At 34.8% G+C, this 26256-nt stretch overlaps 1 protein-coding gene across 1 annotated transcript in view; it reads right to left on the bottom strand.

Annotated features, from left to right (window-relative positions):
• Positions 1-13046: 13046 nt before the first annotated feature.
• The window catches only part of LOC121411320 (UDP-galactose translocator-like), a 30448-nt gene continuing 17238 nt past the window's right edge, over positions 13047-26256 (bottom strand). Inside the window, 4 exon segments of the mRNA XM_041603982.1 lie at positions 13047-14706; positions 14708-15223; positions 15931-16053; positions 16947-17284. Coding sequence (XP_041459916.1) covers positions 14674-14706; positions 14708-15223; positions 15931-16053; positions 16947-17284 — 1010 coding nt within the window. The 3' untranslated portion in view covers positions 13047-14673.

Raw genomic sequence — 26256 nt, 5'->3', positions numbered from 1 at the left:
GCCAATGACGTTGGATGTGATGGAAATAAAGTTAGCGGATGAGAAGAGGTGAAAGATTACTGAAGTTAAAATCTACAATGAACGAGAAAGTGGGAGTGGACGAGATGCACTCAAGCAGGCGCTCAAGGTAACCTGGATGTGAAAAGAGGTAGAGGTGAGAGTGAAAAATAATTGATTCATTTTGTTAGTATATAAAGGATTAGTTTGATTTATGAATTCAATACACATAGTAATGAGGGAAAATATTTGCCATCAATACTTTTCTGAGAGAAAAGATCAACATAGAGAGATAGAGAGAGAGAGGCAGAGATGGAGGTGTCATGCAGTTGCATGCTATTGGTCGGGGAAAAACAAGTATGTTAAAAGGATGAATACAAATTAACAGACAGAAGAAAGACAAATGTAATCATTGTTTGGTTAATGATGGGATATGACTTGAGAAATCGAGCAATAACGAAATGATGCGGTATTACATAGTTTGAATGAGGAAATGTAACAAAATGAAGGGGGGGTGCGGGTGCGAAGAGATCATTTTGTATGAAACCGGTACGAGAATAAATAGAAGTAGCCAAAATGAGGTGTAACCATTGGCGGCGATCCCGTGGAGGGGGGGGGGCTCGATTTTCAAATTTTGTACATGAGCCTATGAGATGGGTCGGCTTAACTCACGAAATCGCCGCCTATGGATTTAACATAACTTTTAATGATTAATCGTTCATGCAAAATAGTGAATTCTACCATTTCTATTCTATCTGTTTGCCTATCGATCTATCTATCTATCTAAATATCTATCTATCCTTTCTATCTATCTGTCTACCTACCTTCCTACCTACCTATCTATCGATCTATCTATTTATTTATCTATTTACCTATTCAATTACTTATCATTTATTTATTCATTCAGTTATTCCTACATTGGCTCTTATCTGCAAGGTCTAACAGATTACACACTATAATCATGAGCCAAGCAATAGTAACAAACGAACGGAAAAGAAAATCCCTACATAGTCACTTACAATATTGTAAATAACAGAGAAAAAAAAGAGGAATGCCAATAAAATGTTGCCATGTACAATTGCCATCCAAAATAGAGATATATTTTCAAAACGTAGTGATACAAGTATAAACTCGATCAAATATGTGAATCTTTCGCGAGATACAGCTAGGTGAATGCCCCAAACTCTGGATTTGATGACAGGCATGACATAATGTCATGAGTTGTTTTACAATCAGGGTGTATCAAAGCGATAGATCACTGACCATATTTCAACACCACCTTTTTTGTTGAAAATCGGTGTTTTTTACACCCTTGATGAGTGCATGTACCTGCGGCCCGCGTCCAAAACTGAAAAAAAAAACCTTTAAACGCGTTTCTTGGTCACGCATGTGTACAGCAATATGTGGGGGGGGGGGGGCTGCAGCAGTGCCAAATACAATCGTATATTTGAGATTGCAGCACACACATTTCCTTTTTAAGTTCTTTTCATGATCCCTTAGTGTGAATATTTTTTCACTGATATTGATTTGATTACTAATTCTGTGATACAAAACCCTACAAAACAACCAATAAGCCAAGGACTTAAGAAGAGCTCGGTCATCCAACAGCATAAATGAAATGAAAAAGCGTTAGAGACTACATAAAAAATAAAAATTTAAAACAGTTGTTTGAAATGTCATACAATACTATATCGCTTAAAAGTTTAAACATCTCGTTGTAGAGAGGCGGGCTTAAAAGAGGTTTAAACAACGTGCTTAAAACTATAAACAGAGCTTTACAATTTATATTGACTGTACGTGGAAAACCAACTTGCTACCCTTCACTATGAGACTATATTGACAAAATCGAAAAACGACACATCTTCATACTCTTCCATTGGTGAAAGTGGGTCCTCGATCTCAAATTGGAAATCGAACAACTGTCAATCAACATGATCATCAAATCTTCAAAAACCACATGAACAGAAATCCAAAGCATCAAGCTGTCCACCTGACCGCCATTTTAATACCGTCTGACCTGACGATGTTGTGGTAACTCAAGGTTTAACTCAAGTAGTAAACGTTTTGAATTATATTCTACTGATGATTAATACAAAAATAAAAACCTTTACTATACGTCTAGTCTCTGGACTGACTCAGTACTATTTAACAAGTTAAACAAGTAAGTGAAATGTTGGTCTTGAGTTTTTGATTTTGTTATTTGCGCTGAAAAAAAATGAGAATGTGAAACAACCCCACACCCCAAAAAAAAAAAAATACATATATTATATTTCCAACCCATTCAAAAGATAGCTGAATAACATTCAACAAAAATGATATTGATTTTTATTTGAAATGCGTGCATGAAAAAATCCCCCAAAAAAAAAAAAGGTTCCAGCTGTATTTATTCCAAACCCAAGAAAAGAAACACAATGATAACAAATTATGATATACAGAAAGTCAATCCGACAAAAAAAATAAAATATATTTGAAATGGCTGAAATAAAAACAATGCTTACATATAAACAATGGGTGGAAATGACAACATTATGGAAAGCCAATAAAGTCAACTTTTAATGACCAAAAAGTTGAAAACTATTCATTTTTTTTGAATGCGAGCACTGACTTGAAAAAATTTAGGTTGTTTGAAGTGGCCATCATTGCCTTTAAATCAATTTAAATCAGTTGTTTGGATTTCAACTGTAAAATTTAATTGTCGTGATAATTAAATTATTATCAAAAAATTAAACAGCAATGAAATGAATTGCATTTTGCAGAATTTTTTTTTAGGTACTGATCTAAAAATGTGTTCTATCTGAAGATGTTCAGATGACAGTCAGGAGAAGAGGGGGTAATATGATTTAGGTAGGTGAAGTACGTCGATGGGATTAAAGTCAACAGAAAATTTATCATGTAGATCTGAACAATGTGTTCATGACAGTCAGGAGAAGAGGGGGTAATATGATTTAGGTAGGTGAAGTACGTCGATGGGATAAAGGTCAACAGAAAATTTAGCAACCCCTCCCCCACTTCTCTCCTCCTGAGAGACTAAGCTTGGCTAGGCTGGGCATGAATTAGCCTTACAGTATTCTTTTAGATGTTAGTCCTTTGGAACTTACAAAGCTAAGGGTGTTATGCTATTTATGAGTGAGATAAGTCATGGTTTCTTAGTTTCTGAGTTACTAAATCGAAATGTAATGCACGAGTGAACAGGTTTTGTAATTTTAGTGTAGCATTTCTTCTTGTGGACCTCAGAAGTGTGTTCGTGAGAGTCAGAGTAATGTGATGGTACCTGTTATGCAAGAGGACGAGATATGCTAAGACTTGATTAAAAGGGCATTCCTCTTCTTTTTGTCCTTTTACAAATTAAAAGTCATAAGTACCCTCCCCTCTCCACCTTCATTTCCCGCCCCTCCCCCCTCTCTCTGTCTCACTTCCTGGATTGTAGCTTATTCAAAACTTAACTGCCAAGTGACCGGTGGCTGATGGTCATTTTTTTTATTGAATGATTACCAAGAAATTTAATGATTATGATGATTAATGAAATAATTTATTGAAAAAAAACTGAATGTTTGATTGATCACATTGCACACTGAACGAGATGATTTACTGATAAATTGTTGATTAAATGATTGATAGGAAAAAGCTGATGCCCCAATTCAGAAATAATCATTAAATCAACATTCTGCTCTGGACTTCATGCGTACATGACAATAGCCATCAGTCTCTCAACAGAAGGGGAGGGCGGGAAAGAGAGAGGGGGCGGGGGCTGAATGTTCTGTTGACCCTTATTACATCAACCCACTTCTCCCACTTAAGTCCTATCTCACCCCCTATTCACCCGACTCCCATGAACACATTGCTGAGATCCATATGATAAAGTTGAAATGCTTCTCAAAAAGAGATCCAAATGATAAAATTGAAATGCTGCCCAAAAGGTGCAATTTGTGTTCACTCATGCATTAAAGTTCCAATTTAATGATTCATAAAAATTTGCTTAAGCAACCAGAACTAGTCACGGTTGATCATTAATTTATCACAACGCCCTTAACTTTGCAAGTTCGAAAGGATTTGCCTCTCAGAAACTGCATAAATTGGAAGGCTAATTCCAGCCCACCCTAATTTTCATACCCTTTGTTCAGTGCGCAGTACTCGCTCAAGCATGAATAGTTTTCCAACTTTTTGGTGTCATTTAAAAGTTGACTTTATTGGCTTTCCATATCTATAAGCCTTTTTCCCAAAAGTGCTACATTTCTTATTTGGCAGCCATTTCAAAAGTGTATAGTTTTTTTTGGGACGCACTGTAAAAAGAAAATATAAATAACAAAAACAAAGTTACGTATAAACTGAACATCAACAATTCAAACAGTGGTAATAGTAAAATAATGATTGGCACATACTTATGACAAATGTAAATAATGTTATTTATGTATTAAAATATGTTTCGTAGATTTGTGAAAGAATACTTTCTTTTCAACTTGCTAAACCCCAACCTTAATAGCCCTGGATCTTACGACTGCAGTAAACGTATCCGTAGGAAGCCTAATTTAATTATATAAAATAAATGGCAAGTAATTTCTCGAAGAATTCTTCTTTATGTTTCCAGAAAATATATTGCCTTGTCTCTTACTGGCGATGTGACCTTTTTATGTAAACACTGTTAAAAGCTCCGGTACAGGTACACCATTCAGTTTATCGTTTATAGGAATATCAAAATTTTTAGCTTGAGCTTCGCGTACACATTATTTGGTTAGATACTCATCTTGTTTATGATTGCATTAAGTGCTCAAAATGCTCAATTTTTAGTTAAGAATAATTAAATATCCAGCATGAGAGATCCTATCTTATTTGTAAAAATTTTATCGGTTGATTTTTTTTTACAATACATGTACTGTATAAACCCTAACTACACCAACATAATGCTTACAGACCAATTAATCGAATACAAAGCATTATACCAACTGGATGTCAGATAAAAAATATCTTAAACAAAATGAGTATTAGACTAATTAACTTTTTGTAAGGCAAAATAGTTCTTAGACCAATTTTTTCCCCTTCTTTTCTTCCCCCTCTCTCCTCTCCACTTTGTTTTCTTTCTCTATTTATTAATGCCGCGTCGCCAAACCAGGACGACCCTCTGGGTCAAGTCCAACCCAGAGCAATGTTGATTTGAATCAAAAGAGAAAAATCCAACGAACATAATGTTGAAAGTTTCATAAAAATCGGAAGTAAAATAAGTTATGCCATATTAAAGTTTCGCTTATTTCACAAAGTTATAATGTCCCTCACTCATTTCTTTTATTTTGTACTGTTTGAATTTTGCAATATTTCAATTTTTATAAATTTTACAATAAGGACCAACTTGACTGAACCGTAAAATGTGAAAACAATGGTAATTCCACGTAATTTATTCAGGGAAAGTGAAACTTCTTTCACATTACCATGATAAAATAAGTATATTTCATATTGCATGTAATAAAATACAAAAGAAATAGTGAGTTGGTGACGTCATCGGTCCCCTCATTTGCATACAAACCTGGGGCCCGTTGCATAAAACTTTTTACCAGAGAAAACTCAGGTTGTTTTTACCGGAGTTTTTGCCCTGTGCTAAAGTCAATGGCGGAAATCAGACTAACCTTAGTTTTGAGTTTTTACCAGAGTTTTCTCAGGTAAAAAGTTTTATGCAACGGGAGTGTTTCATCAACAATTCGTCCGACGTTCTGACAACTTTCCTTGATTCTGATTGGCTAAAAACACAGTTCTACATGAGCGGATCCAGGGGGCGAGGGGCCCGCCCTCCGCCCTCCCCCCATTGGCGGAGCAAAAAAAAAAGAAAAAAGGGAAAGAAAGAAAAAAAAGAAAAGGAGGGAAAAAAGAGGTGAAAAATAAGAGGAGGAAGACGAGTGAATAAAATAAGATAAGGGGAAGACTTGGAATATGAAAAGAATCTTTCATGTCACTTTATAAAATTTTTGCTCGCGCTTCGCGCTCGAATTGCCTGTTAGATGGTCTTCATATCTTGTTCGATATGGAGCTTATATTCAAGTTTGGAGGTCAATATATAAGACATATTTCACCTCGGAAATCGAACTTTTTCATTATTTTGTGTGATTTAAAAATTGATTTATAAAAAGCGTTCTGTAAAAATGTCAGTTTTATGGTCTAAATATTAACATTTTCTGCTTGCGCTGCGCGCTCGCAAATTTGGATTTATCAGGTACCTATCATGTATTCCATAAAATTTTTCAAAACATCCCTTTTCATATCTGATTGTCAAAACGTATCGGCTATAGTGCTGCACGCTCGCATTTTGATTGGCTTTTATGTATAAATCTCGATTTTTTTTCCGCACGCGCTTCGCGCTCGCATGAATTGTTTAGTAATAGTAGCTATCCTTGAAATGCCCAGTTTTCAGGCCATAATATCATCAGATTTCGCGCCTTCATTAGGCATTAATGAATAAGATATAATTAAAAAAAATAATTGTCCTTTTTGTTTCATCCCGCGCCTGTAGTAAGAGGAGTGGGAAGATAATAATCATTTTCATATGATGACATGTTGTAGGGATGTCCCAGTCTTATGTCAAAACTAAAAATATATAATAAAAAATATCAGCTCCTTATTAAGTGCGATCACTATCAACCTCACATTTTTCCTACAAAAAATAGAGCAGAAATTGACTCTTTTTTCAGATCGGAATATCAAATAGTTTAAGCTCATGCTTCGCGCTCGCTTTGATTTTCATGATAAACGATGTATTTAGAATGCCTAGATTCTAGGTCTAAATATGAAACACGCGCGCGCATGTTTATTTGGATACTCAACTTGTTCTATATTAAATCATTATCCATTTTCAGATAATATAAAAAAAATATCTGCTCGCGCTTTGTGCTCGCATTATTAAGGTATGAATATAACTTATTACTCATTCTTTTTATGATTCACAAAACATAGAGTGTCCCGTTTTTAGGTCTAAATCTCGAATTTTTCCGCTCGCGCTTTGCGCTCGCATGAATTGTTTAGTGATATAACTTTCCTGATCATGATTTCAATAATTGATTTAAATTTTCCATTCTTTATGTTAAATGTAATTATTTTATCAGCTCGCGCTTCGCACTTGCATTATTTGATTGTTGAAATATGTAACATCTTCATGGCTAAGATCAGTTCAAAACGTATATAAGAATTTTCTGCTCGCGCTGTGCGCTCGCATTATTAATGAAATGAAGATCCTCAATTACTCATCCTTTTCATGATTTACAAAACATTAAGAGTGTCTCGTTCAATAAAGGTCTAAATCTCGAAATTTTCCGCTCGCACTCCGCGCACGCATCTATTGTTTAATTAAACCTGTTCAAGTTACATAGGTCCTTGGAATTCTAATTCTTTAGGTAAAAATGTCAACAAATTTCAGCTCGCGCTACGCGCTCACATTATTACATTTTAAAAATATATAACGTATTCATGGCTTACTGCAAGCAGTCTTTAAAAGTTACCCTTCCCTTCAGTTCATTTCTGCTCGCGCTTCGCGTTCGTAGTAATTATTAGTTGCATACACATGTTTTTTTTTCAGGATAACAAGCATTGCCCAGAATATTCTAATTTAAGGGAAAAAAAATAAAATTTCCACAAAAAAAAATGGCCGCCCCTTCTTAATTTGCTCTCTCACAAGCATTCGTGTTTAATCATTGGTACACGGTATGATTGGTTTACGGAGAAATATCCCTCATCATTCTAATTGCATTCTCCTGATACCCTGATGCCATTGCTGTGACATTTTGTCACATAGCTTCATTTTCAAGCTAATATCCCAGTTGAAAACCTGTCTGTAATATATCAAGTCCACTTTCGTGTCCAGCAGCAAAAAACGGATTTAAATAAACAGAGAAATCTCCAATAAGTTTAATGATGAAAATTCATTGATGTGAATCTAAAAATGTAACGTACAAACTATTTTTATCATTTTTTGAAAAAGAATTTAATAAATTGAGCTTGGACCTACCCATATGACCATGAAACTATTCGTATGCCAACATTGAATATGTCCACTAAAACTATAAGCCAAATGATCGACCATATTTCAGCACACAGGGCACTGGAATCCAGATGGTGGCATAGGGCCCACGCCCCTCCCCCACAAAAATGAATAGAATATGCCCCCAAATTACAATTTTCTCGTTTTGTAGAACATGAAAACAATCACCAAGATTGTAATGAAAGAAAGATTATAAATTAATGTTGTAGATCATTTTTTGACAATTACGTTTGAAAATTGAGTGTTCATGTGTTATATAGACTCAACACAGTTAAGGACGTTGCAGATTGCAAGTTCATTAAGATCTGTCTGTGCAGGACGCACACTACATCGGGTAATGCCCTACATGTATATACAAACAGATCTGAACTGTATATTACATTATTATTATTTTTATTATTCCATTTACCTGGTTATCAAATTAATCTTTGGAATCATTTCCAGAAGTACATACCAATTTCTCTTTCTCACACGCACTGACACCGCACTGACATCAGAAAAGCGAGATCTGTCGGAAGGTTTACCGCCTTTACCGATGGTTCAAAACCTCGTGGCGCCATGGTCGGACATTATTTCTTCTCTCAGCATTGAGCATATGCTGTCTTGGAACTGTTGTTGCCCTCTTGCATCTGGCCTGCATTCCTGTCGGAAAGGGTCATTTTTTCTACTGCCTGTGTTATCAGCTTTTCAAAATTTCCCGCCTTTTGTTCACTCGGTTTTTTTTTCTCGCCCCAGTGCACATCTCGGTGCATATCACCAAGGATTTAGTATTGGACAGGTGGACATTCGACATTTTCAAAGAATTCATTGCCTCCGTCAATATCGTTTCAAGAAAACTCATGTTTATTTTTCTTGACTTAAGTTTCATCGGGAAGTTTTCTTCCACAGATTGTTCAAAGTTATTATATTATATGCGCAGAAGACAATAAATCACTATAATCATAAAGAATATCGATGTGCAGTTGAGGCATACTGTCCGGTTATTTTAGTTAATCAGTCTTCGAAAAAAAGAATGGTGAGGGTACATACACGTAATATGCCGGAGACTAGCTTCATTTGCATAATTTGCATGAAAAAGCTTATGAACAAACCCCAAAATATTTCTTGAGGGAATTACTCAACCTTTATTTAATGTTTCATAATTAAACGCAGTTATCTAGTGGTGTACAGATGGGGGGAGGGGGCTTGGGGACGCATCCCCCTCCAGACCACAATTTTTCATTTATTTCTCTCTCGGGGGGGGGTGGGGTTTGGGGGATCGTCGCCGAGTGGAAGGATGGTATCGAGAAGCACCAGCAGCACTGCCTGACATCAGAATTGGTAATTTTTATCTTTCTCCCCCAAAAGCACCTTGAAAAAAGCTGGTGACGGCACTGTCGCGCCCCCTTTTTGCCCAGGAAACTCTGTAGAGGGGGTTTGCATGGCGCTTATAAAACTTTATACTAGTATTCTCTTTAACTATTAATCAGTAATCAATCTGAATCATTTGTCATTGTTTTATCCAAATCGATTGAGGGCGACCGTGCTACTGGGTGCAGCTAGAAGATGGTCGCCCCTCTGAACAAAAAAAAAATCAATGCCGGTCACAATACTGTGCCGTTATTTACACGACACATACCTACCCGTACTTTCCAAGCTTTTTCAGGTAGTTTTAAGAATTATTTACTACGTCATATCATTATCACCACCGTCATCATAATCATCACCATCATTATTGTCATCAGCAGCACCATCACCATCAAAATCAGCATCATCATTATCATCATCATCATCATCATCACCCCAATCAATCACATTACAAAAATGGGTGGGGAAAGAGATAAACAGGGATGAGAGAGGAGGGTGGGGGGGGGGGCTAGAGAGATGAGAGATAAGAGGGAGAAAGAGAAAGTTCCTATGAAAAAAAAAACAGAGGGAGAAGGGGAATAAATATGGAGAAACAAACGGAGAAGAGAACGAAAGATTTGTTTTTCTTACAGAATTGTGAACTGAAAAAGTAAGTGAAACAGGAAATTTCATTTACTTTCCTGGTCTGACATGCTGAACACAAAATACTATTGGGATAAATAAACAAGATAGGTTGGGCGGTCATTTATAGCACTAACAATGCATTGTTTTTGAATAGCAATAAATTCCACACCACAGAATATTCCTCCAGTTACAGTGATTTCTAGTATTAGAGTAATATTTTGACATGTAAATCAAACACACAAACACAAGAAAATTGAATCTCATCTTCATAGGCAGCCTCATGATTTCTTTTATTTCACTACCAATATATAAAGGTAAATTTAGAAATAGAAAATACACAGCTTTAACAATAATATCAGATAAATTCATCTAAATTTGCCATGAATGGCTGAAAGCAAAGAATACAATATGTTCAGACTTTTGGTGGGCTTGGGGGAGGGGCTTCAAAGTATATGCCACACAAATAATATTACACACACTGTAAGAGCAATGTTCCCACCTCACAATTGCTTGATCCATCAATTATTATTTCCTTTTATTTTGGAAGCCACCTGCAATGAGTTCTTTCTGTCTACAGAATGTTTCTGAAAATAGAATCAAGGTAAAGGCTTTCATAAATGCGTTCGATATACAATCAGATTCTATGTATTTACACAATAACAAAATATAAATGGAAAAGATGAAAAAATATATAATTCATTAATGCTGATGTACACTTGATGATTCATGTAAAAACATGAATACATAAGAAAAAAAATATGCCCGTATCTGGTCTTTCTCTTTTGAAGCTGTAAAAACAAGGTAATCAATTATAATTTAACTTTCACTTTTAATGCTGTAAAAACAAGAAAGTATACAATTGTGTGACATATGCAATTATGCATTCAACAAAACATAAGCAATTATAACATTTAAAAAAGTCTGCCAAACCTTTGGTATAATTGAGAATTACAATTTGAGTGCCTGATCTTATAACCTTTCAATCTTTAGGGGGAAAAACATTTAGACATTTACCTTAAAAAAATTGTGCTTGTATATATCAAACAGCTAAAAAGATTATATCCTGAAAAGTTCAGCCAATTCCATGCTTGAGAAGAAATTACCATAAAAATGTGATTAATAAAAAGTGACCCATTCTTACTAAATTATAGGCCTTAATTTACATGGATAGTTTTGTATCAAATACAAAAATATTTTGTTTACTCATTTTGGTCAGGATTCCAACCAAAATAGATTTTTATGTAAATTTTCAACATACATTCAACTAAAACATGTATCATTTCATATCATCCACATCATAAAAGTTTTTAGGAAATACTTCTACAATTTAGTAATAACTTGGGATAGTGACCACGAGTTAAGGGGAATTTACCAAAATTTAAGACAGACTTTGAACAGGATGAAAAGGTCTTTAATTTGGAAGTACAGTGTATGATATTTTTTTACCATGATTGTCAAAGGTAGTAAATATCATATAAATAAATAATCTAAAGAAATTGACATGAATCAACACATGACCCAAAACATAAATACCCTACAGAAAAATATGAATGCTCTGCCCAACAGAATCTTCAACCTTTCATAATTCCACTTCTTACCCTTGTATCATTTACAACCAGAGGCTATTAATGACAACACACTGGACATAAAAACAGGGGCAGCCCGCACGAAAATAAATCACATAAATATGTCACTTTACTAAAAGCAGGTTTAAAGTCGGCTCATTATTATCATTTATATCTTCTTCTTTTTTTGCAGACTGATCTTCCCGTTTCCATGATAATAGGCACTTGATATCTTTTCAAAGGAAGATATGAAATAATACAAAGGCTTGCCCAACATAGCAATCTACAGTTTGGGAAGTAATTATTCAGACTACTTTCTTACCAAGCTCCTGTATAGTAGGGTGAAATAATTACTGCCCAAGCTGCACATCATTCAAACTCTAATAAAGGAACATATCACATAGACAAGATGACTAAATGTTGGGACCAACACATAAATGCACACTTGGGGAAAGCACATCTCTTATATCTTTTTATGGAAAATATATACTAGTTTAGACTAGATGTCCTCTTTTCTGGATTTTATTAATGGGGAATTTGACATCGGTTACTATATCAACTTGTGTGAAAGCAGAATTATAGCACAGTAAGTTTTAAAAATGTCATTCACTAAAAAAATTGAAGATGCTTGAAAAATGGAAACTAGTAAGGAGTACGCAATCCCAAAATTTGCAAACTAACTACATGTATAAGAGGTACTTGTATGGTCAACTCTCTCATTTTCAAGTACTAAATTTGTAAGCACCTTTCCTCCCCAGGCAGCAATCAAATTACAATATAAATATCAGGTTATTTCTTTCTTAAGTCATTTTGTGTATGGAAGAGAAAGGAGAGTTGTTCCGACCTAAAATCTTCGACCAATAATGATAAATTTCCTTATTTTTTGTACAAATTTTTAATATTTTCACTAAACCAATTCTCATTTTTATTTTAGAACTTACCACTTTGGTTGGATTGCCCTTCAATGACAGGAGCACTTCATTTTAATATATCTATTGACAATTAGTGCTGCTCACAACCTTGTGAGTCTCAAGAGATGTGTAACATAAAGCATTGCAATCGATTGCAATACAGTCAAACCATTGATGCATGTGTACAATGTGAACGTTTTGTGCAAACAGATACGGGCAATACCTGACATTCTAAACCGCTTTATGAGGAAGTTCACCATGATAAGTTTGTTTTTAATAATGAAACCAGAAAAAAAGAGAAAAATATTGCTGAAGGTTTGAGAAAGATCCATAAAAAAGAGAATAACAAATACTGATGTTTTGATCTGTGATGTTATATGAGAGACACCTCCCCATGTCACATAATATAAATCATATCAATTTTTTATGGAATAGTAATGAAATTGCAGAAGGGGTATGAAATTATATACCTGATATTTCGTGGACAAATAAAATCACTTCCAATTTTCTAAGAAAAATGCATTTAACAAATTATATCAGGGAATAATTTTCCTGGTATCGTATCGCAATATGCTCCACATTTTTGAAAGACTGCTATGCATTAAGTATTTTGTATAGCATATTTTACATACCAAAAATGCTATTCAAATTTTTAAAGCAGAATTATTCCCGGTATATATCACACAGGAGCTACTCATTTGTGACGTCACAAACACATAGCTAATCAAAATAAACTTGATTTTGACTAATTTTCATCAAATCTCACCAATATTTCTCTCTACATGTAACTTCTTTCTGATTTCTTTAAAACCGCCTTATTATTAAGGTGAACTTCCCCTTTAACTTTAAATCTCAGATTTGAAATTTATAAGAGCATTTGACAGGAATTCCAACTGTCACTACACTCTACATGTACATGTGGTTTGAACTCGAGCTATTCCGACTTTCAAGCAATCAGCAATGCTTTTTTCTACATAGGTTGCTAGTACCTACTACCCATATATAAATATGCTAGTATGTGATGGTATTGCATGTAAAGAGTGACTACATGGTATTTCCCAGAGAAAGAAAGGTACTGAACAAATAATAAACATATCCAGTTTCAAAATATGTACTACATACATGTAAGCTACAGGTTGCAAGTATGTTGGATATAATTATAAATCAATATTAGAGAAATTCAGTCATAAAATAATGATACCAAAGATGACAATTCTCCAAAGATCATCTTTTTCTTGAAGGAACTAAACAAGAAGTGTACCCTGTAAGTAAGATGAAAATAAATAAGTAAAAATGAAACTGAATTTCTAAGACAGGATCTGGCTTATACCTTATCATCTTTGCCAATTAAAAGTTACAACTGCCAATCCAGCACTAACACAGAAAGCTTTTTCAATTGGATGAAGTGAAATTTGTGTCTTAGTGGGTGAAACTGTCAACGTGTTGAGAGAGTTCCAACAATAGTTCCATGTTCAAATCCCACCATGGCACAAATGTTCTTTTGCAAGATATTTTCTACTTTTGTCACTCTCCACCAAGAAGTTAACAGGTGTCAATGGGAGGAAGTTCTTTGAATGCTGTGAGCACAGTTGCCCAGCTATGCCGGGTGAGATTTGAAAAACTTGAGCACCAAGATTTGCTGATAAAGGAACAATACATACATTACATATCAAATATGATTATTACTTATAATAATTTCATTCTTCCTAGATCGGTGAATGGAATTGCCAGTTTTCTTAGAACAATGACATAAAAGAAATATTGCACGTAACAATTCAGATAATAACAGAAAGCTAACACGTGTTTACTATCATTCATTATCTTTATCATCATTATTTGCCTGAATAGACAATACCCAATACAGATGGAAATGAAAACTACATTAAATTGCAATTATAGGAATGTACAACAGGATGACATTTATCAGATTTAATGAGGGGTATAAAAGGGTAAGAAGCAGAATCAAAGAAGCAGCAACTTTATCTTCTTAATTTGATGTATGTTTGCTGGAGAGATGTAATGATGGTGTGGCGGTAAGGGATAACAGGAGAAAAATAGTTGTGGTCCTTTACATAATGTCACTTTCTGTGTTATTGCTCGATTGGCTTTGTCAGTTAGGACTAAAAAAATTGGAAGTGACGGTTGGTACCGGTATGTGCAAACCATTTAAAAATTGCTATTTCTATTTGCTAGATAATTACAAGGTATGAATCAATCATGTACCATTACTTGTTGTCTTACTCATTTCGGGACACTACGGGTTGAGTATTTACTGGTTTTGGCAAACTGTAAAGATATATGGCCAATATCACAAGTCCTGCTCCTAGGCAAAATTGGATGTTGATCATGAATCCAAATAGATACACCGAAAATACTGTTGATATGATAATACTAAAACTTGTGGCAAATCCCTTGAGGATGTTGTCTGCATACTTCACAACCACTGCAACCAAGAGTCCTCCAAATGCCTGCAAGGCTATCACAAGGATAACATACTTTGTATAGCCAAAGAAGAAACCTTTCTCAATGACATCTGAGCCATCTTTCAGCCAGATACCCAGGATACCTGTGAGAGATCCAAACAGTCCTAATTGGATGTTCCGCAACCAGATAGACCCTTGACTGCCTTTGAGGATCTTCTCAAAGTACACACCTGCAAATCCGGAGGATAGGCAGGAAAGGAGAATGGCTATCAGGCCCTTCATGGGAGACTGTTCTGCCGTTGTGCTATCGGTAGCTTCTTTAGAAGGATCGCCTGGCTGCATCTAAAAGAGATTACCATCAGAGAAACAAATTATTTGCTAAGTTACTTTGGTATAAGTACATTGTTCAGAAGGAAACAGAATTTGCAAGTCTGTTTGGAAAGCATGTGCATCCTTAATATCATTACAGGAAAAGTCAATTATCACCTTCATTCATGAGGAAGTAATGTGAGAAGAAGGGTAATAATAAGTGTTGGGTTATGGGTAAAGTTTCATGCTTACGTATTGAAGAGAAATTGCAGTAGTTGCAGTAAACACTGATTTCATGAGAAAGTCTGTAAATCTAGTCTTAATTGTCGGTATATCATCGAGGATCTAGATCTGGTAGAGTTACATAAACTGAAGTTTGTGAAATCTTGAAATCTACGCTGAAAAATGTTCAGACTGAAGATCCCCAACACAGATAAGCGCACATGGGACAGTGTATAATTATTGCTTTGAATGTCGGGCCCGACGCCCTACCCGAATCCTGTGCTTATTTGCTGATTTCTCAGCAATTACGCAATTTCTTCCAAAATCCTTTGGCACATACGTTTTATTTATACAAACAGACACTTTGGTGGTCATTTCATTGGATTCTGTACGAACTCATTTTGATATCGTTACCAAAACTAGTATTTACCTTTAAAGAAATGGTCAAGAAAATGGAATCATGATACACACATACAGATCAGTCCACAGATCTAATAGAATAAACATAAGTATTTTACCTGAACGATGGCTACTCCGATGAACAGAAGTACCAATGCAAACCATTGGAGAGAGCTCAATGTCCTTTTCAGCATTATCAAGGAGAAAAGGGCAGTAGTCAAGATCTTTAACTGGTACGTCACCTGTAAATGACACAGCCGACATGTGATTTAGTCTCTCTCATCTTTCATGTTAATTTTTAGGTGGAGACGTGGAGTAAACCTTTATCATAGAAAAAATCTGTTTAACAATAAACAAAGGAAATGAAAACTACAGAAAAATATGAACTGCTATCATTGACAATTACCATTACAAAAGTGATACATGATGTGTATTACTATTTACATGCCTTTGGCAATATAGCAAATTGAACATATCAGGGTTTTTTTCATTGTGAAGTGTATGGAATAAAGGAATATCTTTGAAGATTCAGACAAATCTGGAAGTGACACAGAAAAATTTGGCAATAATTGATTTCAGGGGCCCTGTTGTACAAAGAGTTACAATTTATCCAATCAATCGCAACTATGGACGGCCAGCAACGTCAACATCTGTTATGCATGTTTGTTCAAAATATTTTCTAGCTGTGATGTATATTCATGCATTGTTTTCTTGAAAATTCACTGCGCTTCTCTTTGCATAAAATGGACATTGTGCAAATTTTTCATAGAAAAAATGATGACACTGATGTATTTCCACAGAGTTACGATTGATCGGATCAATCGTTATTCTCTGTACAACAGGGCCCAGATTTCCATCACATTGGAAATATTGGGATTGTTCACCTCTTATTCCATTAGGAAGGGCACAATGTGCCAAGTTCTGGCCAAATATTTGACAGTGATTATTTGTACATTGTACATGTCGATGATGGACATGAAAGAAGAATAAGACATTAGCAGCAAATTGTGCTACTTTTGGCAAAATTAATTCATGCTTACTCATGCATGGTCTAAAAACAATGTTTCAACACTGAACTTGAAGCTAAAGGTTATCCTGGAAAGAAGCCCAACCTGTGACAACAATTAAAACTAACCTGAAAAGTGGCAGCATTAAGGTTTGACACAGCAATGAAAAGAAGGTTATTCTGGATCATGTAGATGACTGAAGGTACAGCCAGTTTCAGGGTGTCCATCGGTTGCAGGACGATATGCTGCCACAGGAAAACACACAACTCCAGGACATTGCCTCGCAGCTGAAGGAGGATGATGAAGACGCAGGTGAACATCTTGAGTGCCTCACAGACAACGACAGCGGTGGACGTGAAGTAACGGTCACCGGGAAGCGTCCGGGTGTAGCGCATGATGAGGATAAGGGATGCATTCTGGAGTACAAGCACGCACAGGCTCACATATTTGATGTTGCAAGCCCTCACTGGAAAAAGAGCAAATAAAGAAATAAAATAGAGAAGATAGTTCAGGAGGTATTCGTCAATGGCTTCCATAATGACATGAACTTGTCAATATTGTAATATTGTAAAGACAAAAAAACCTACAAAGGTTTGCAGTGACTTGTGTTTAATGTGAATGGTTAAATAGCATGGTACCTGGAAGTTACTCTATAATCTAATGGGCACGATGTCCTTTTATTGAATAAAAACAGTTTAACCTTTAAACTGTTACGACTCTTGAGAGCTTTTCTTATTTTCCAATATTCTTAATAAAGGCACAAAATTATAAAATTGATCTATAATGAACTATTTAAGTACACTGTACATTGTAACTGAATGTGTTAACCAGTGTCAAAATTCAGTGATCCAATCAGTTTCGGTTTCTGTTTTGTTTATAGGTATGTTTGTTTCTCATTTCCAACAGAACAGAATCCAAATCCATAAAAATACAATTATAATAAACAATTGAAAGATAAACAAACATGTGACACAACCAGGATGGATCAGATGGTCTCAGAGAGTTTCCATATCAGACACATACACTATAATAACCAAATAACTGGGTATTCCTTCATACATATACTGTACATGACATATTGTATCCAACATAAATCTGTCTATAATGTGAGGTTGATACAACTGTTTTCAGATTAAACTACATTCACACCCATTATATCAATTTTTGAGAACAGGAAAAGCAACAATCTTATAGACTGGAAGGAACAGATTGAAATAATGCAACAAGCAAAAGTCAGTGTTACCTAATGGAAATAAAGAGTGCCCCTTGAGAAAGGTAGTCTGCCAGAGTTCCATTCCAAATTTCTGATAATATTCTGAGACTACTACGAAATTAACAATGAGAGAATTCACTGATTGAATGTACATTTACCTTGCCAAATGATCTACAGACCTGTACTTAAAATTATCCTGATGGATTTGCTACAAATTTGCAATTAGTTCATATTTAACAAGTGTATACACGAACATGTTTACACAGCTGGCCTTAGAAATGTGCCACAACTCACAGAATATTATTCTAGCTTACACGAATGGAGTAACTTTCACCATTAAGTCATGTACATTAATTGCAAATTCTCTAGTAAAGGGGTATTTCATCATGATGACGTGCTGTTATCGATATGATCATTATTGCTAGTCTTGTAGATTAATCACATGTTCTTTGCCACTTTATTGATAACTTTTTTCTTGTTGTCGATAATACAGTACTTAGGGACATGACAGTGATTTTTTGTGATTGCAGAAAACGGATGGAATTCCCAGAAACGGCCTTTTAAAATTGGCTTTTCAAACGGAAAATTACAGAAAACATATTTTCCTCAAAATGTACAGAACAGAAACAGAAATCACTCTAATATCTCAACAAAATATGAATACTTATTAGCCAAAAACACGATCTCGCTATTCTTATAATAATAACATGAAAGGTGAGGATGTATTTATGCTATGTTTGTTAAAAGATATTGTGTTATCGTTAACATTCGATGAACACAGATTTTAAGGCGTCCTTGGTACAGTGGCAGATACATATTTTGACCAACACAAGTATTGTGAAATCGCTAATCAATGCATACATGTAAAAGGTGTATTGATAATGTTCTTTTAACAATATAGTTATCGACATCGGTAAGATATTTTTAGCGATATATCGACAGAGAAGTTTCTCACTATAACTGCACTACCATGGTGATAAATGTGTTCCAATAAAAGCATTAAATTAAGGGCAAATATTGGTGAAGGTTTTATGAAAATCCATCAAAGAATAAAAAGTTATGAATTTTCTACATTCTGAAATTATGGCATCATCTGCAAGCAGCTATCCCATAGGGCATATTCATGTAACTCTCAAAATTCTATATTTTTCAATCTTTTATGATTGAAGATATATTGTAGGGAAGTGAGTACAATATAAAATGATATGTCTTATAGATGCAGAATGAATGCACAAGTAAAATTGTGAGTACATGTATCCATGAATTAATGTGACTGATTATGAATAAATGAATGAATGCACAGTTAAAATCAATTTTAAGAAATTAATATCAAATGAAACATGAGGGAACTGCTCACATGTGATGTCACATAATCAGAACTATAATACTATTAAACTTTTATGGATTTTTGCAAAATCTCTTGGGAAATATGTTTCTTTGTATATTACTTCCCATAAGGTTGAACTTCCCTTTAAAGACAATTCAAAAGCTATAAATATTCAAAGTGAGTCTTTGTGAAATTTTAATTTTGATCACTGAGGTATCAAGCATCCCCTTCCGGTAATGATTTAATTTCCCTTGAAAATATCCCTTTAAGAGCTCGGACTTTGAAAATTTAGTGATCAGCTGTCAGAAAAGTACAAAGTTCATATCCAAGTATTATAAGCCCATTCCATGCTTTATATAAAAAAGACCCACCCCCCCCAAAAAAAACTTTTAGTTCGATAAATTCATCCAACACAACACATTTTCATTCAACATTATTTGCATACATGCAATAACATACATTTTGTGATTGCATTGTGTACCCAGAACACAAACATCAGCGAAACATTTTTATCAACTTTGTTATCAGACATAATCTCATACATATCTGACAATGTTGGCAAAACCATTGGTTTTGATTGGCCGAAATGTACTGGCCTCAAGACTGTTACTTACATGTACATGTAGCACCATAATTGCTTGGCTAATCCTGCCATTTGCAGGGCCAAGTAATGTATAGTGCAGGGTTATGCTTAGCCCACTTTCTTTTACAAAGCATTTGACTAAATTGCCATTTAGCCCCATCTATAGTATTATGGATAGGCCTATTTGCTAGTGTAAAAAGCATGTAGGACTAATGTCCAAGAACTGAACCTTATCAGTGGTGACAACTTTCAAGAAGAAGTCCCCATCAGCTTACACCCATTTGAACAGATCTGTATTTTTGCATGTTTTGTGCACACTGAGATTTGGATTGGGTTTTCTAGACAAGGGTGTGGATTCAAGGCATTGTACACCAAAAGCGCCTGCATATTGCTGGCACCACCATAAAAAAGCTTTTTTTTTTCTTTTGACTCGGTAATTGCATTGTACCAGCAATAATGACTACATGTATGCCTCTGCAACAAATCAAGCTTGAGAAGTAAACAAAATCCACTGTTGAAAACTATGTTTGCACAAGCCTTTACATTACTTGTTAAGTCATTGGTTTTGCAGGCATGGGAAGATTTAAGCCCATAACTGAGAATATAATCTTGTTCAAATATGGTGTGTGCAATGGAATGAGAAAAATAAGAAAAACAGGATGATGAAAATTGTATTGAAAAAATCACACGAGAATAAAAAAAGTTGTTTCTTAGAGTGAGAGAGAATGAAAAAGAACACTTTGACATTAAAATTTATTGTTGATTGTTTATGAGGGGTGGGTGAGAGAGAATGAACATGTTCACTTTCTTATTGAAATGTGAAAAATGAGGAGCTACAATTATTGAATTAATTTTAATTTACACTGGAAGACTACATGTAATTATCATACTAAACAGCAAATTTTTCACTTAAACAAAAATTAATTGAAATATATTAATCACATCTTTCTTTTTTTACCTTCACCATTCTTTTCTCATTAAAAGTATTTTTCTCAGACCATGTTTTCTTTTCAGCTTTCTCTCATTTCAATTCAATTTAATCATTTTCAATTAATTAAACTATACTTAAAATACAACATTCTATTACCTCTCATGTTCCTGTCCCAATCAGTTGTCTCTCTTCACTCCTTCAGATTTATTTATTTTTCATTTAATGAGATGTCCCCCTCCCTATTGCAAGATAGCTCTCTCTTTCTCTTGAATCAAGGTACAGCATGGCAAGAGGTCAATATCACTACACACTACACAGTGGCGGAATATTGTACAGTGTATGGCGAGTTGGATGGGGGCAAGTCGGCTAAAATCCACAACATGTGTGCGTACATCCATTGGTCTTTACATAATGATCACTTTCCTTTTTGTGTTTAGAACGTTAGTCAATTGCCTACGATCAAAACTCCCATGAATAATTTTCCTAGTATCGCATTACCTATTTTCTCCACATTTCTAGAGATTGCTACATGAAAGTTCCTACATGTGCATGTTACATCTTACAGGGTCCATGTCAACTTGGCAATTGAGAGAACTCGCCCCACCGAAAAATTAGGTGCCGAGTTGTCCATAGTAAAACCTAACCTTAACCTTCCTCAGGCAATGGTTCATGTATGCTCGAGCCTCCGCTACACTGCATTACATGTATGCTAAAAGCACATTGCATTCACAATCGCAATGATTGCCGTGGCCGCCGGCCACACATTCTGGTTTTTGTTATTTTTTCAAATCAACGGTGAATTTATGTGTGAGAAATTGGTAGCCTACATGTTTTAAATCATCAGTTTTTAGACTGATAGAAGAATGAAAAAGGAGTGATGTAATTGCTGATCACTGGAGTACAAGCAGCGTACAAGTATCTAAGTTATTTTTTTTGCATCAATTATACTTATTTATGACAAAAATTGTACAGAGAGTGAATTGACAGACCAATCCTGCCCTACATGTATGGGATGACACTGATGGTTCATCACTTTCATGTAGACTGTGTATTGTAGTTGAGGGTACACGAACCATTGCCTGAGCTGAGGTAACCTTAACCTAAACCTAACACTATGCCAGGGTAAGCTGGATACTAAAATACACAAATCAATTGAAATCATACTATAAAACATTGTGATACAAACATTTGTGAACAAAATAGCAAAGAGATATTGGACAACTCGGCACCTTCCAATTGGGCTGAGCTGCCTAAATGCCGAGTTAGCTGGCACCTACTGACCTACATGTACATGCATTTAAGTGTACAGAACTTATTAGTAGTTAAAGGACAAGTCCACCCCAACAAAAAGTTTATTCGAATAAAAAGAGAAAAATCCAATAAGAATAACACTGAAACTTTCATCAAAATCAGATGTAAAATAGGAAAGTTATGACATTTTAAAGTTTCGCTTAATTTCACAAAAAAGTTATATTCACATCCTTGTCGGTATGCTAATGAGGAGACTGATGACATGATGATGATCACTCACTCACTATTTCTTTCGTATTTTATTACGTGAAATACATGTATGAAATATTCCAATTTTCTCCGTTGTTGTGAGAAACCATGATTAATTCCTCCCTGAACATGTGCAATTAGCCTTGTTTAATACTATATGATTCAATCAAGTTGGTCCTTATTGTCAAATCTGTAAAAATGAAATATTGTATAATTCAAAGTTTTCAAACAATAAAAAACAAAAGAAATAGTGAGTGAGGGACATCATCGACTATCTCATTTGCACGTCACTGAGTTGTGCATATGACTGTTTTGTAAAAAATTTAACTTTAAAAATGTCATAACTTTCTTATTTTACATCCAATTTTGATGAAATTTTCAGCATAATGCTTGTTTGATTTTTCTCTATTTATTCAAATCAACATTTTTCTGGGGTGGACTTGACCTTTAAGATACCTTTACATGTATATGGTAGTATATCCTATTGCCGGACACCTTTATTTCAGTGCTTTAAAAATGACAAATAGAGGAAATACAATCAAGATAAATTTGCACTTGCTATTCAAAATATTATGAAAATTATGAATATGGTAAGATTATTTGATATTATTATTTATCTTTATATACATGTATCATATCATGCATAATTCTAATTTTTTTTTATCGAATCTGAGCAGATGTTGGTAATAAATTTGTGCTAGCTACAATGTAACTAATCTTATTTTCTTGTTAGCTCCATGTTCCATCACTCTTTCCAATATTATGCTTATGTTCTATCGATGCGCTGTTGATCGTCGACGGCAATACCCATGGTAAACCTCGTGCACGGTATACCTTGAGTCTAGCTGTCGACAATCACCAATGAACAGTACTTACACCAGTACTTACACCTCAACATTTGATCAAATGCATGAACGAGATTGAAATTCAGCAAATCAGGCCATATTTCCATCAGAAAAATGCAAATAGTATATTGCGCTATTAATTCTTTTGCTTGAAAGACAATGAAATCAAGATGGCGCCGTGAACATGGTGGCAAGTTTTCCCCTTTTTTTTTAATAACATTTTTCTTGTTTTTTGAATGAATCCTTGTTTAAATATGAAATCAATATCGTAGAAATGTCAAAAACTAAGTTCTTGTACCCCATGTACATGATTTAGGGCTAGATCCTTTAGAAGTAGAAATCTCGGGGGCGAAAGTTTCAGGGTTTTTGGCGGTACACGCAGATGAACAGGAAGCAATTCCTGGCTCAGTTGAGAGTAAGCATACATAAGTACATTGGTTGTAAATGATTTTTTTTCTCTCTAGGAGCCTCCTGGCTACGCACAATAGAGTGAATCAATCTTACAGTTACACACAGAAACACAAATAGTTCCAGCCAATCCGCTTCCAAAATTCAGAAAAAATATTTGCATCTGACATATCATGCATGATGATTGATGCAAATGAAATAATGTCAAGCTCATATGCGAGTGGGTTAGGTCATTTCTTGTTGGCAGCACCGTGTTTGTGTGAATGGTGTTCTCTGACTGGGCTGATGTAACCAGCGGAATACCGCAAGGGAGTGTCCTCGGACCCCTGCTTTTTGTAATGTACATTAATCCATATCAAATCAACCAATTTTCAGACAATTTGTCACCCGACCCTCTTCGATTTTCTTTAAACTCGCACCAAATGTTGCCCCCAAGTGTCTGACGGAAAAATCTGAAATATTTTGCCCCAAGGTCAAATGGTTGCTAAGATACGGCCTCCCATAGCAACCAATGCGAACTCAAAGAAATTATTTTAAATAAAATTGCCTATTTTTGATTGACTACTGCAGCAAAGTTTGATTGATTACAGTCTTCATTTTAAGTAAATTGGAAGAACTTTTTGGTCTAAACATGCAGAGTATACTGTAGTGCGGACCTGTCAACCGGATTTCGCACACGAGGTCACCGAAAATGGTGTTAAGCATCCGTGTCAATGATTTCAGAAGCATGTTTGGAGTCTCATAAATCCAAAACTAAATTAGCTTAGAACCAAATATTATGCACATTTATGGACTTTCATATACTCAACAGAATTACAAAAAATTGACCCAAGAGTGTGTGTCGTTTTCCTGTAGGGCGCCCTCAAAGTTGGATTTTTTTCAAAAGATGCCAAGTTCAAGGTCACGGATCACCTCCCGTCCCATCGAGGAGGGGGACCAATTTCTGTGTTTTGATAGACATTTACCCATATTTTCAAGTGTTACTTGAGAAATTTTGCTACCGAATGTTTAGGGGCTGATTTGCGCATTCCAAAATGGTCGTAAACACCCTAAATTTGACGTTAATGACACATACATGCTTTTCAACACTTTTCAAATTGTGATAACTCAAAGATGAAATGCCAAAATACATTGATATCTTCTGTGATGATAGTCTGTAATTGGTATTAAAAGGATATATCTTCAGAAATAGTTTTTATTGTTGGTAATGACCTTGAAAACACACCTAAAATTCAATAAAAACAGTAAATTGGCTAATTTTCCAGAATCATATGGCATTCAAATGTGTTTACATTGACTTTCAAATGGATGTCATTTCAATACAAAGGGTGAGCTTAAGCCAAAACTTGAAAGACATGTTCAACTTTTGTTCTACTTTAAGTAACATAAAATATTTGAACTCAAAACTATATCATTTGACCTTGAAATTATTCCAAATATAGCTGATTATTGCTTTGTAAGTAGCATATTCAAATTGCGCGAGTACATTGCACTTTGCAACACATTTCAAAATAGATTTTCTCATAGAGAGAATACCTGATCAGGCTGATATTTGCAGTATTGGTAGTCTGTAAGAGTTCTACAGATTAAGTACCTATTCTCTCATGACAATGACCTTGAAAATACAGCTGAAAATCATGAAAATCAATAAATCATACAATTTTCATTAGTAATCAAGTGTTTTTACCCACTTTTCATTGTGTGTTATTCCATCTTAGATTGTGAGATCATGCTAATAATTGCAAATCATGTTCCACTTTTGGTCTACTTTAAGCTACATAAAATATTTGAACTCAAAACCTTATCATTTGACCTTGAAATTGTTCCAAATATAGCTATTATTTGTGCTTCATAAGTAGCATATTCAAATCACACGTGTACTTTGCAACACATTTTAAAATGGATTTTCTCAAAGAGAGAATACCTGATCAGGCTGATATTTGCAGTATTAGTAGTCTGTAATGAGTTCTTGCAGGATCTACAGATCAAGGAACTATTCTTTTATGACAATGACCTTGAAAATACAGCTGAAAATCATGAAAAATCAATAAATCAGACTGAACTCAAAACCATATCTTTTGACCTTGAAATCATTCCAAATATAGCTATTTGTTGCTTCATAAGTAGCATATATTCAAATCGTGCATGTACATTGTACTTAGCAACACATTTCAATACTTGGAAATAATTTCAAGGTCAAATGATATGGTTTTGAGTTAGTCTGATTCATTGATTTTTCATGATTTTCAGCTGTATTTTCAAGGTCATTGTCATGAAAGAATAGTTCCTTGATCTGTAGATACTCTAAGAACTCATTACAGACTACTAATACTGCAAATATCAACCTGATCAGGTATTCTCTCTTTGAGAAAATCTAATTTGAAAAGTGTTGCAAAGTACACGTGTGATTTGAGTATGCTACTTATGAAGCACAAATAGCTAAATTTGAACAATTTCAAGGTCGAATGATAAGGTTTTGAGTTCAAATATTTTATGTAGCTTAAAGTAGACCAAAGTGGAACATGATTTGCAATTATCAGCATGAGCTCACAATCTAAGATGGAATAACACCAAAATGAAAAGTGGGTAAAAAACACTTGATTACTAATGAAAATTGTATGATTTATTGAT

The sequence above is a fragment of the Lytechinus variegatus genome, chromosome 3, assembly GCF_018143015.1.
Source record: "Lytechinus variegatus isolate NC3 chromosome 3, Lvar_3.0, whole genome shotgun sequence".
NCBI classification, from domain to species: Eukaryota; Metazoa; Echinodermata; class Echinoidea; order Temnopleuroida; family Toxopneustidae; genus Lytechinus; species Lytechinus variegatus.
The sequence above is the reverse complement of the archived record's forward strand: the minus strand, read 5'-3'. Positions and strand labels throughout refer to the sequence as shown.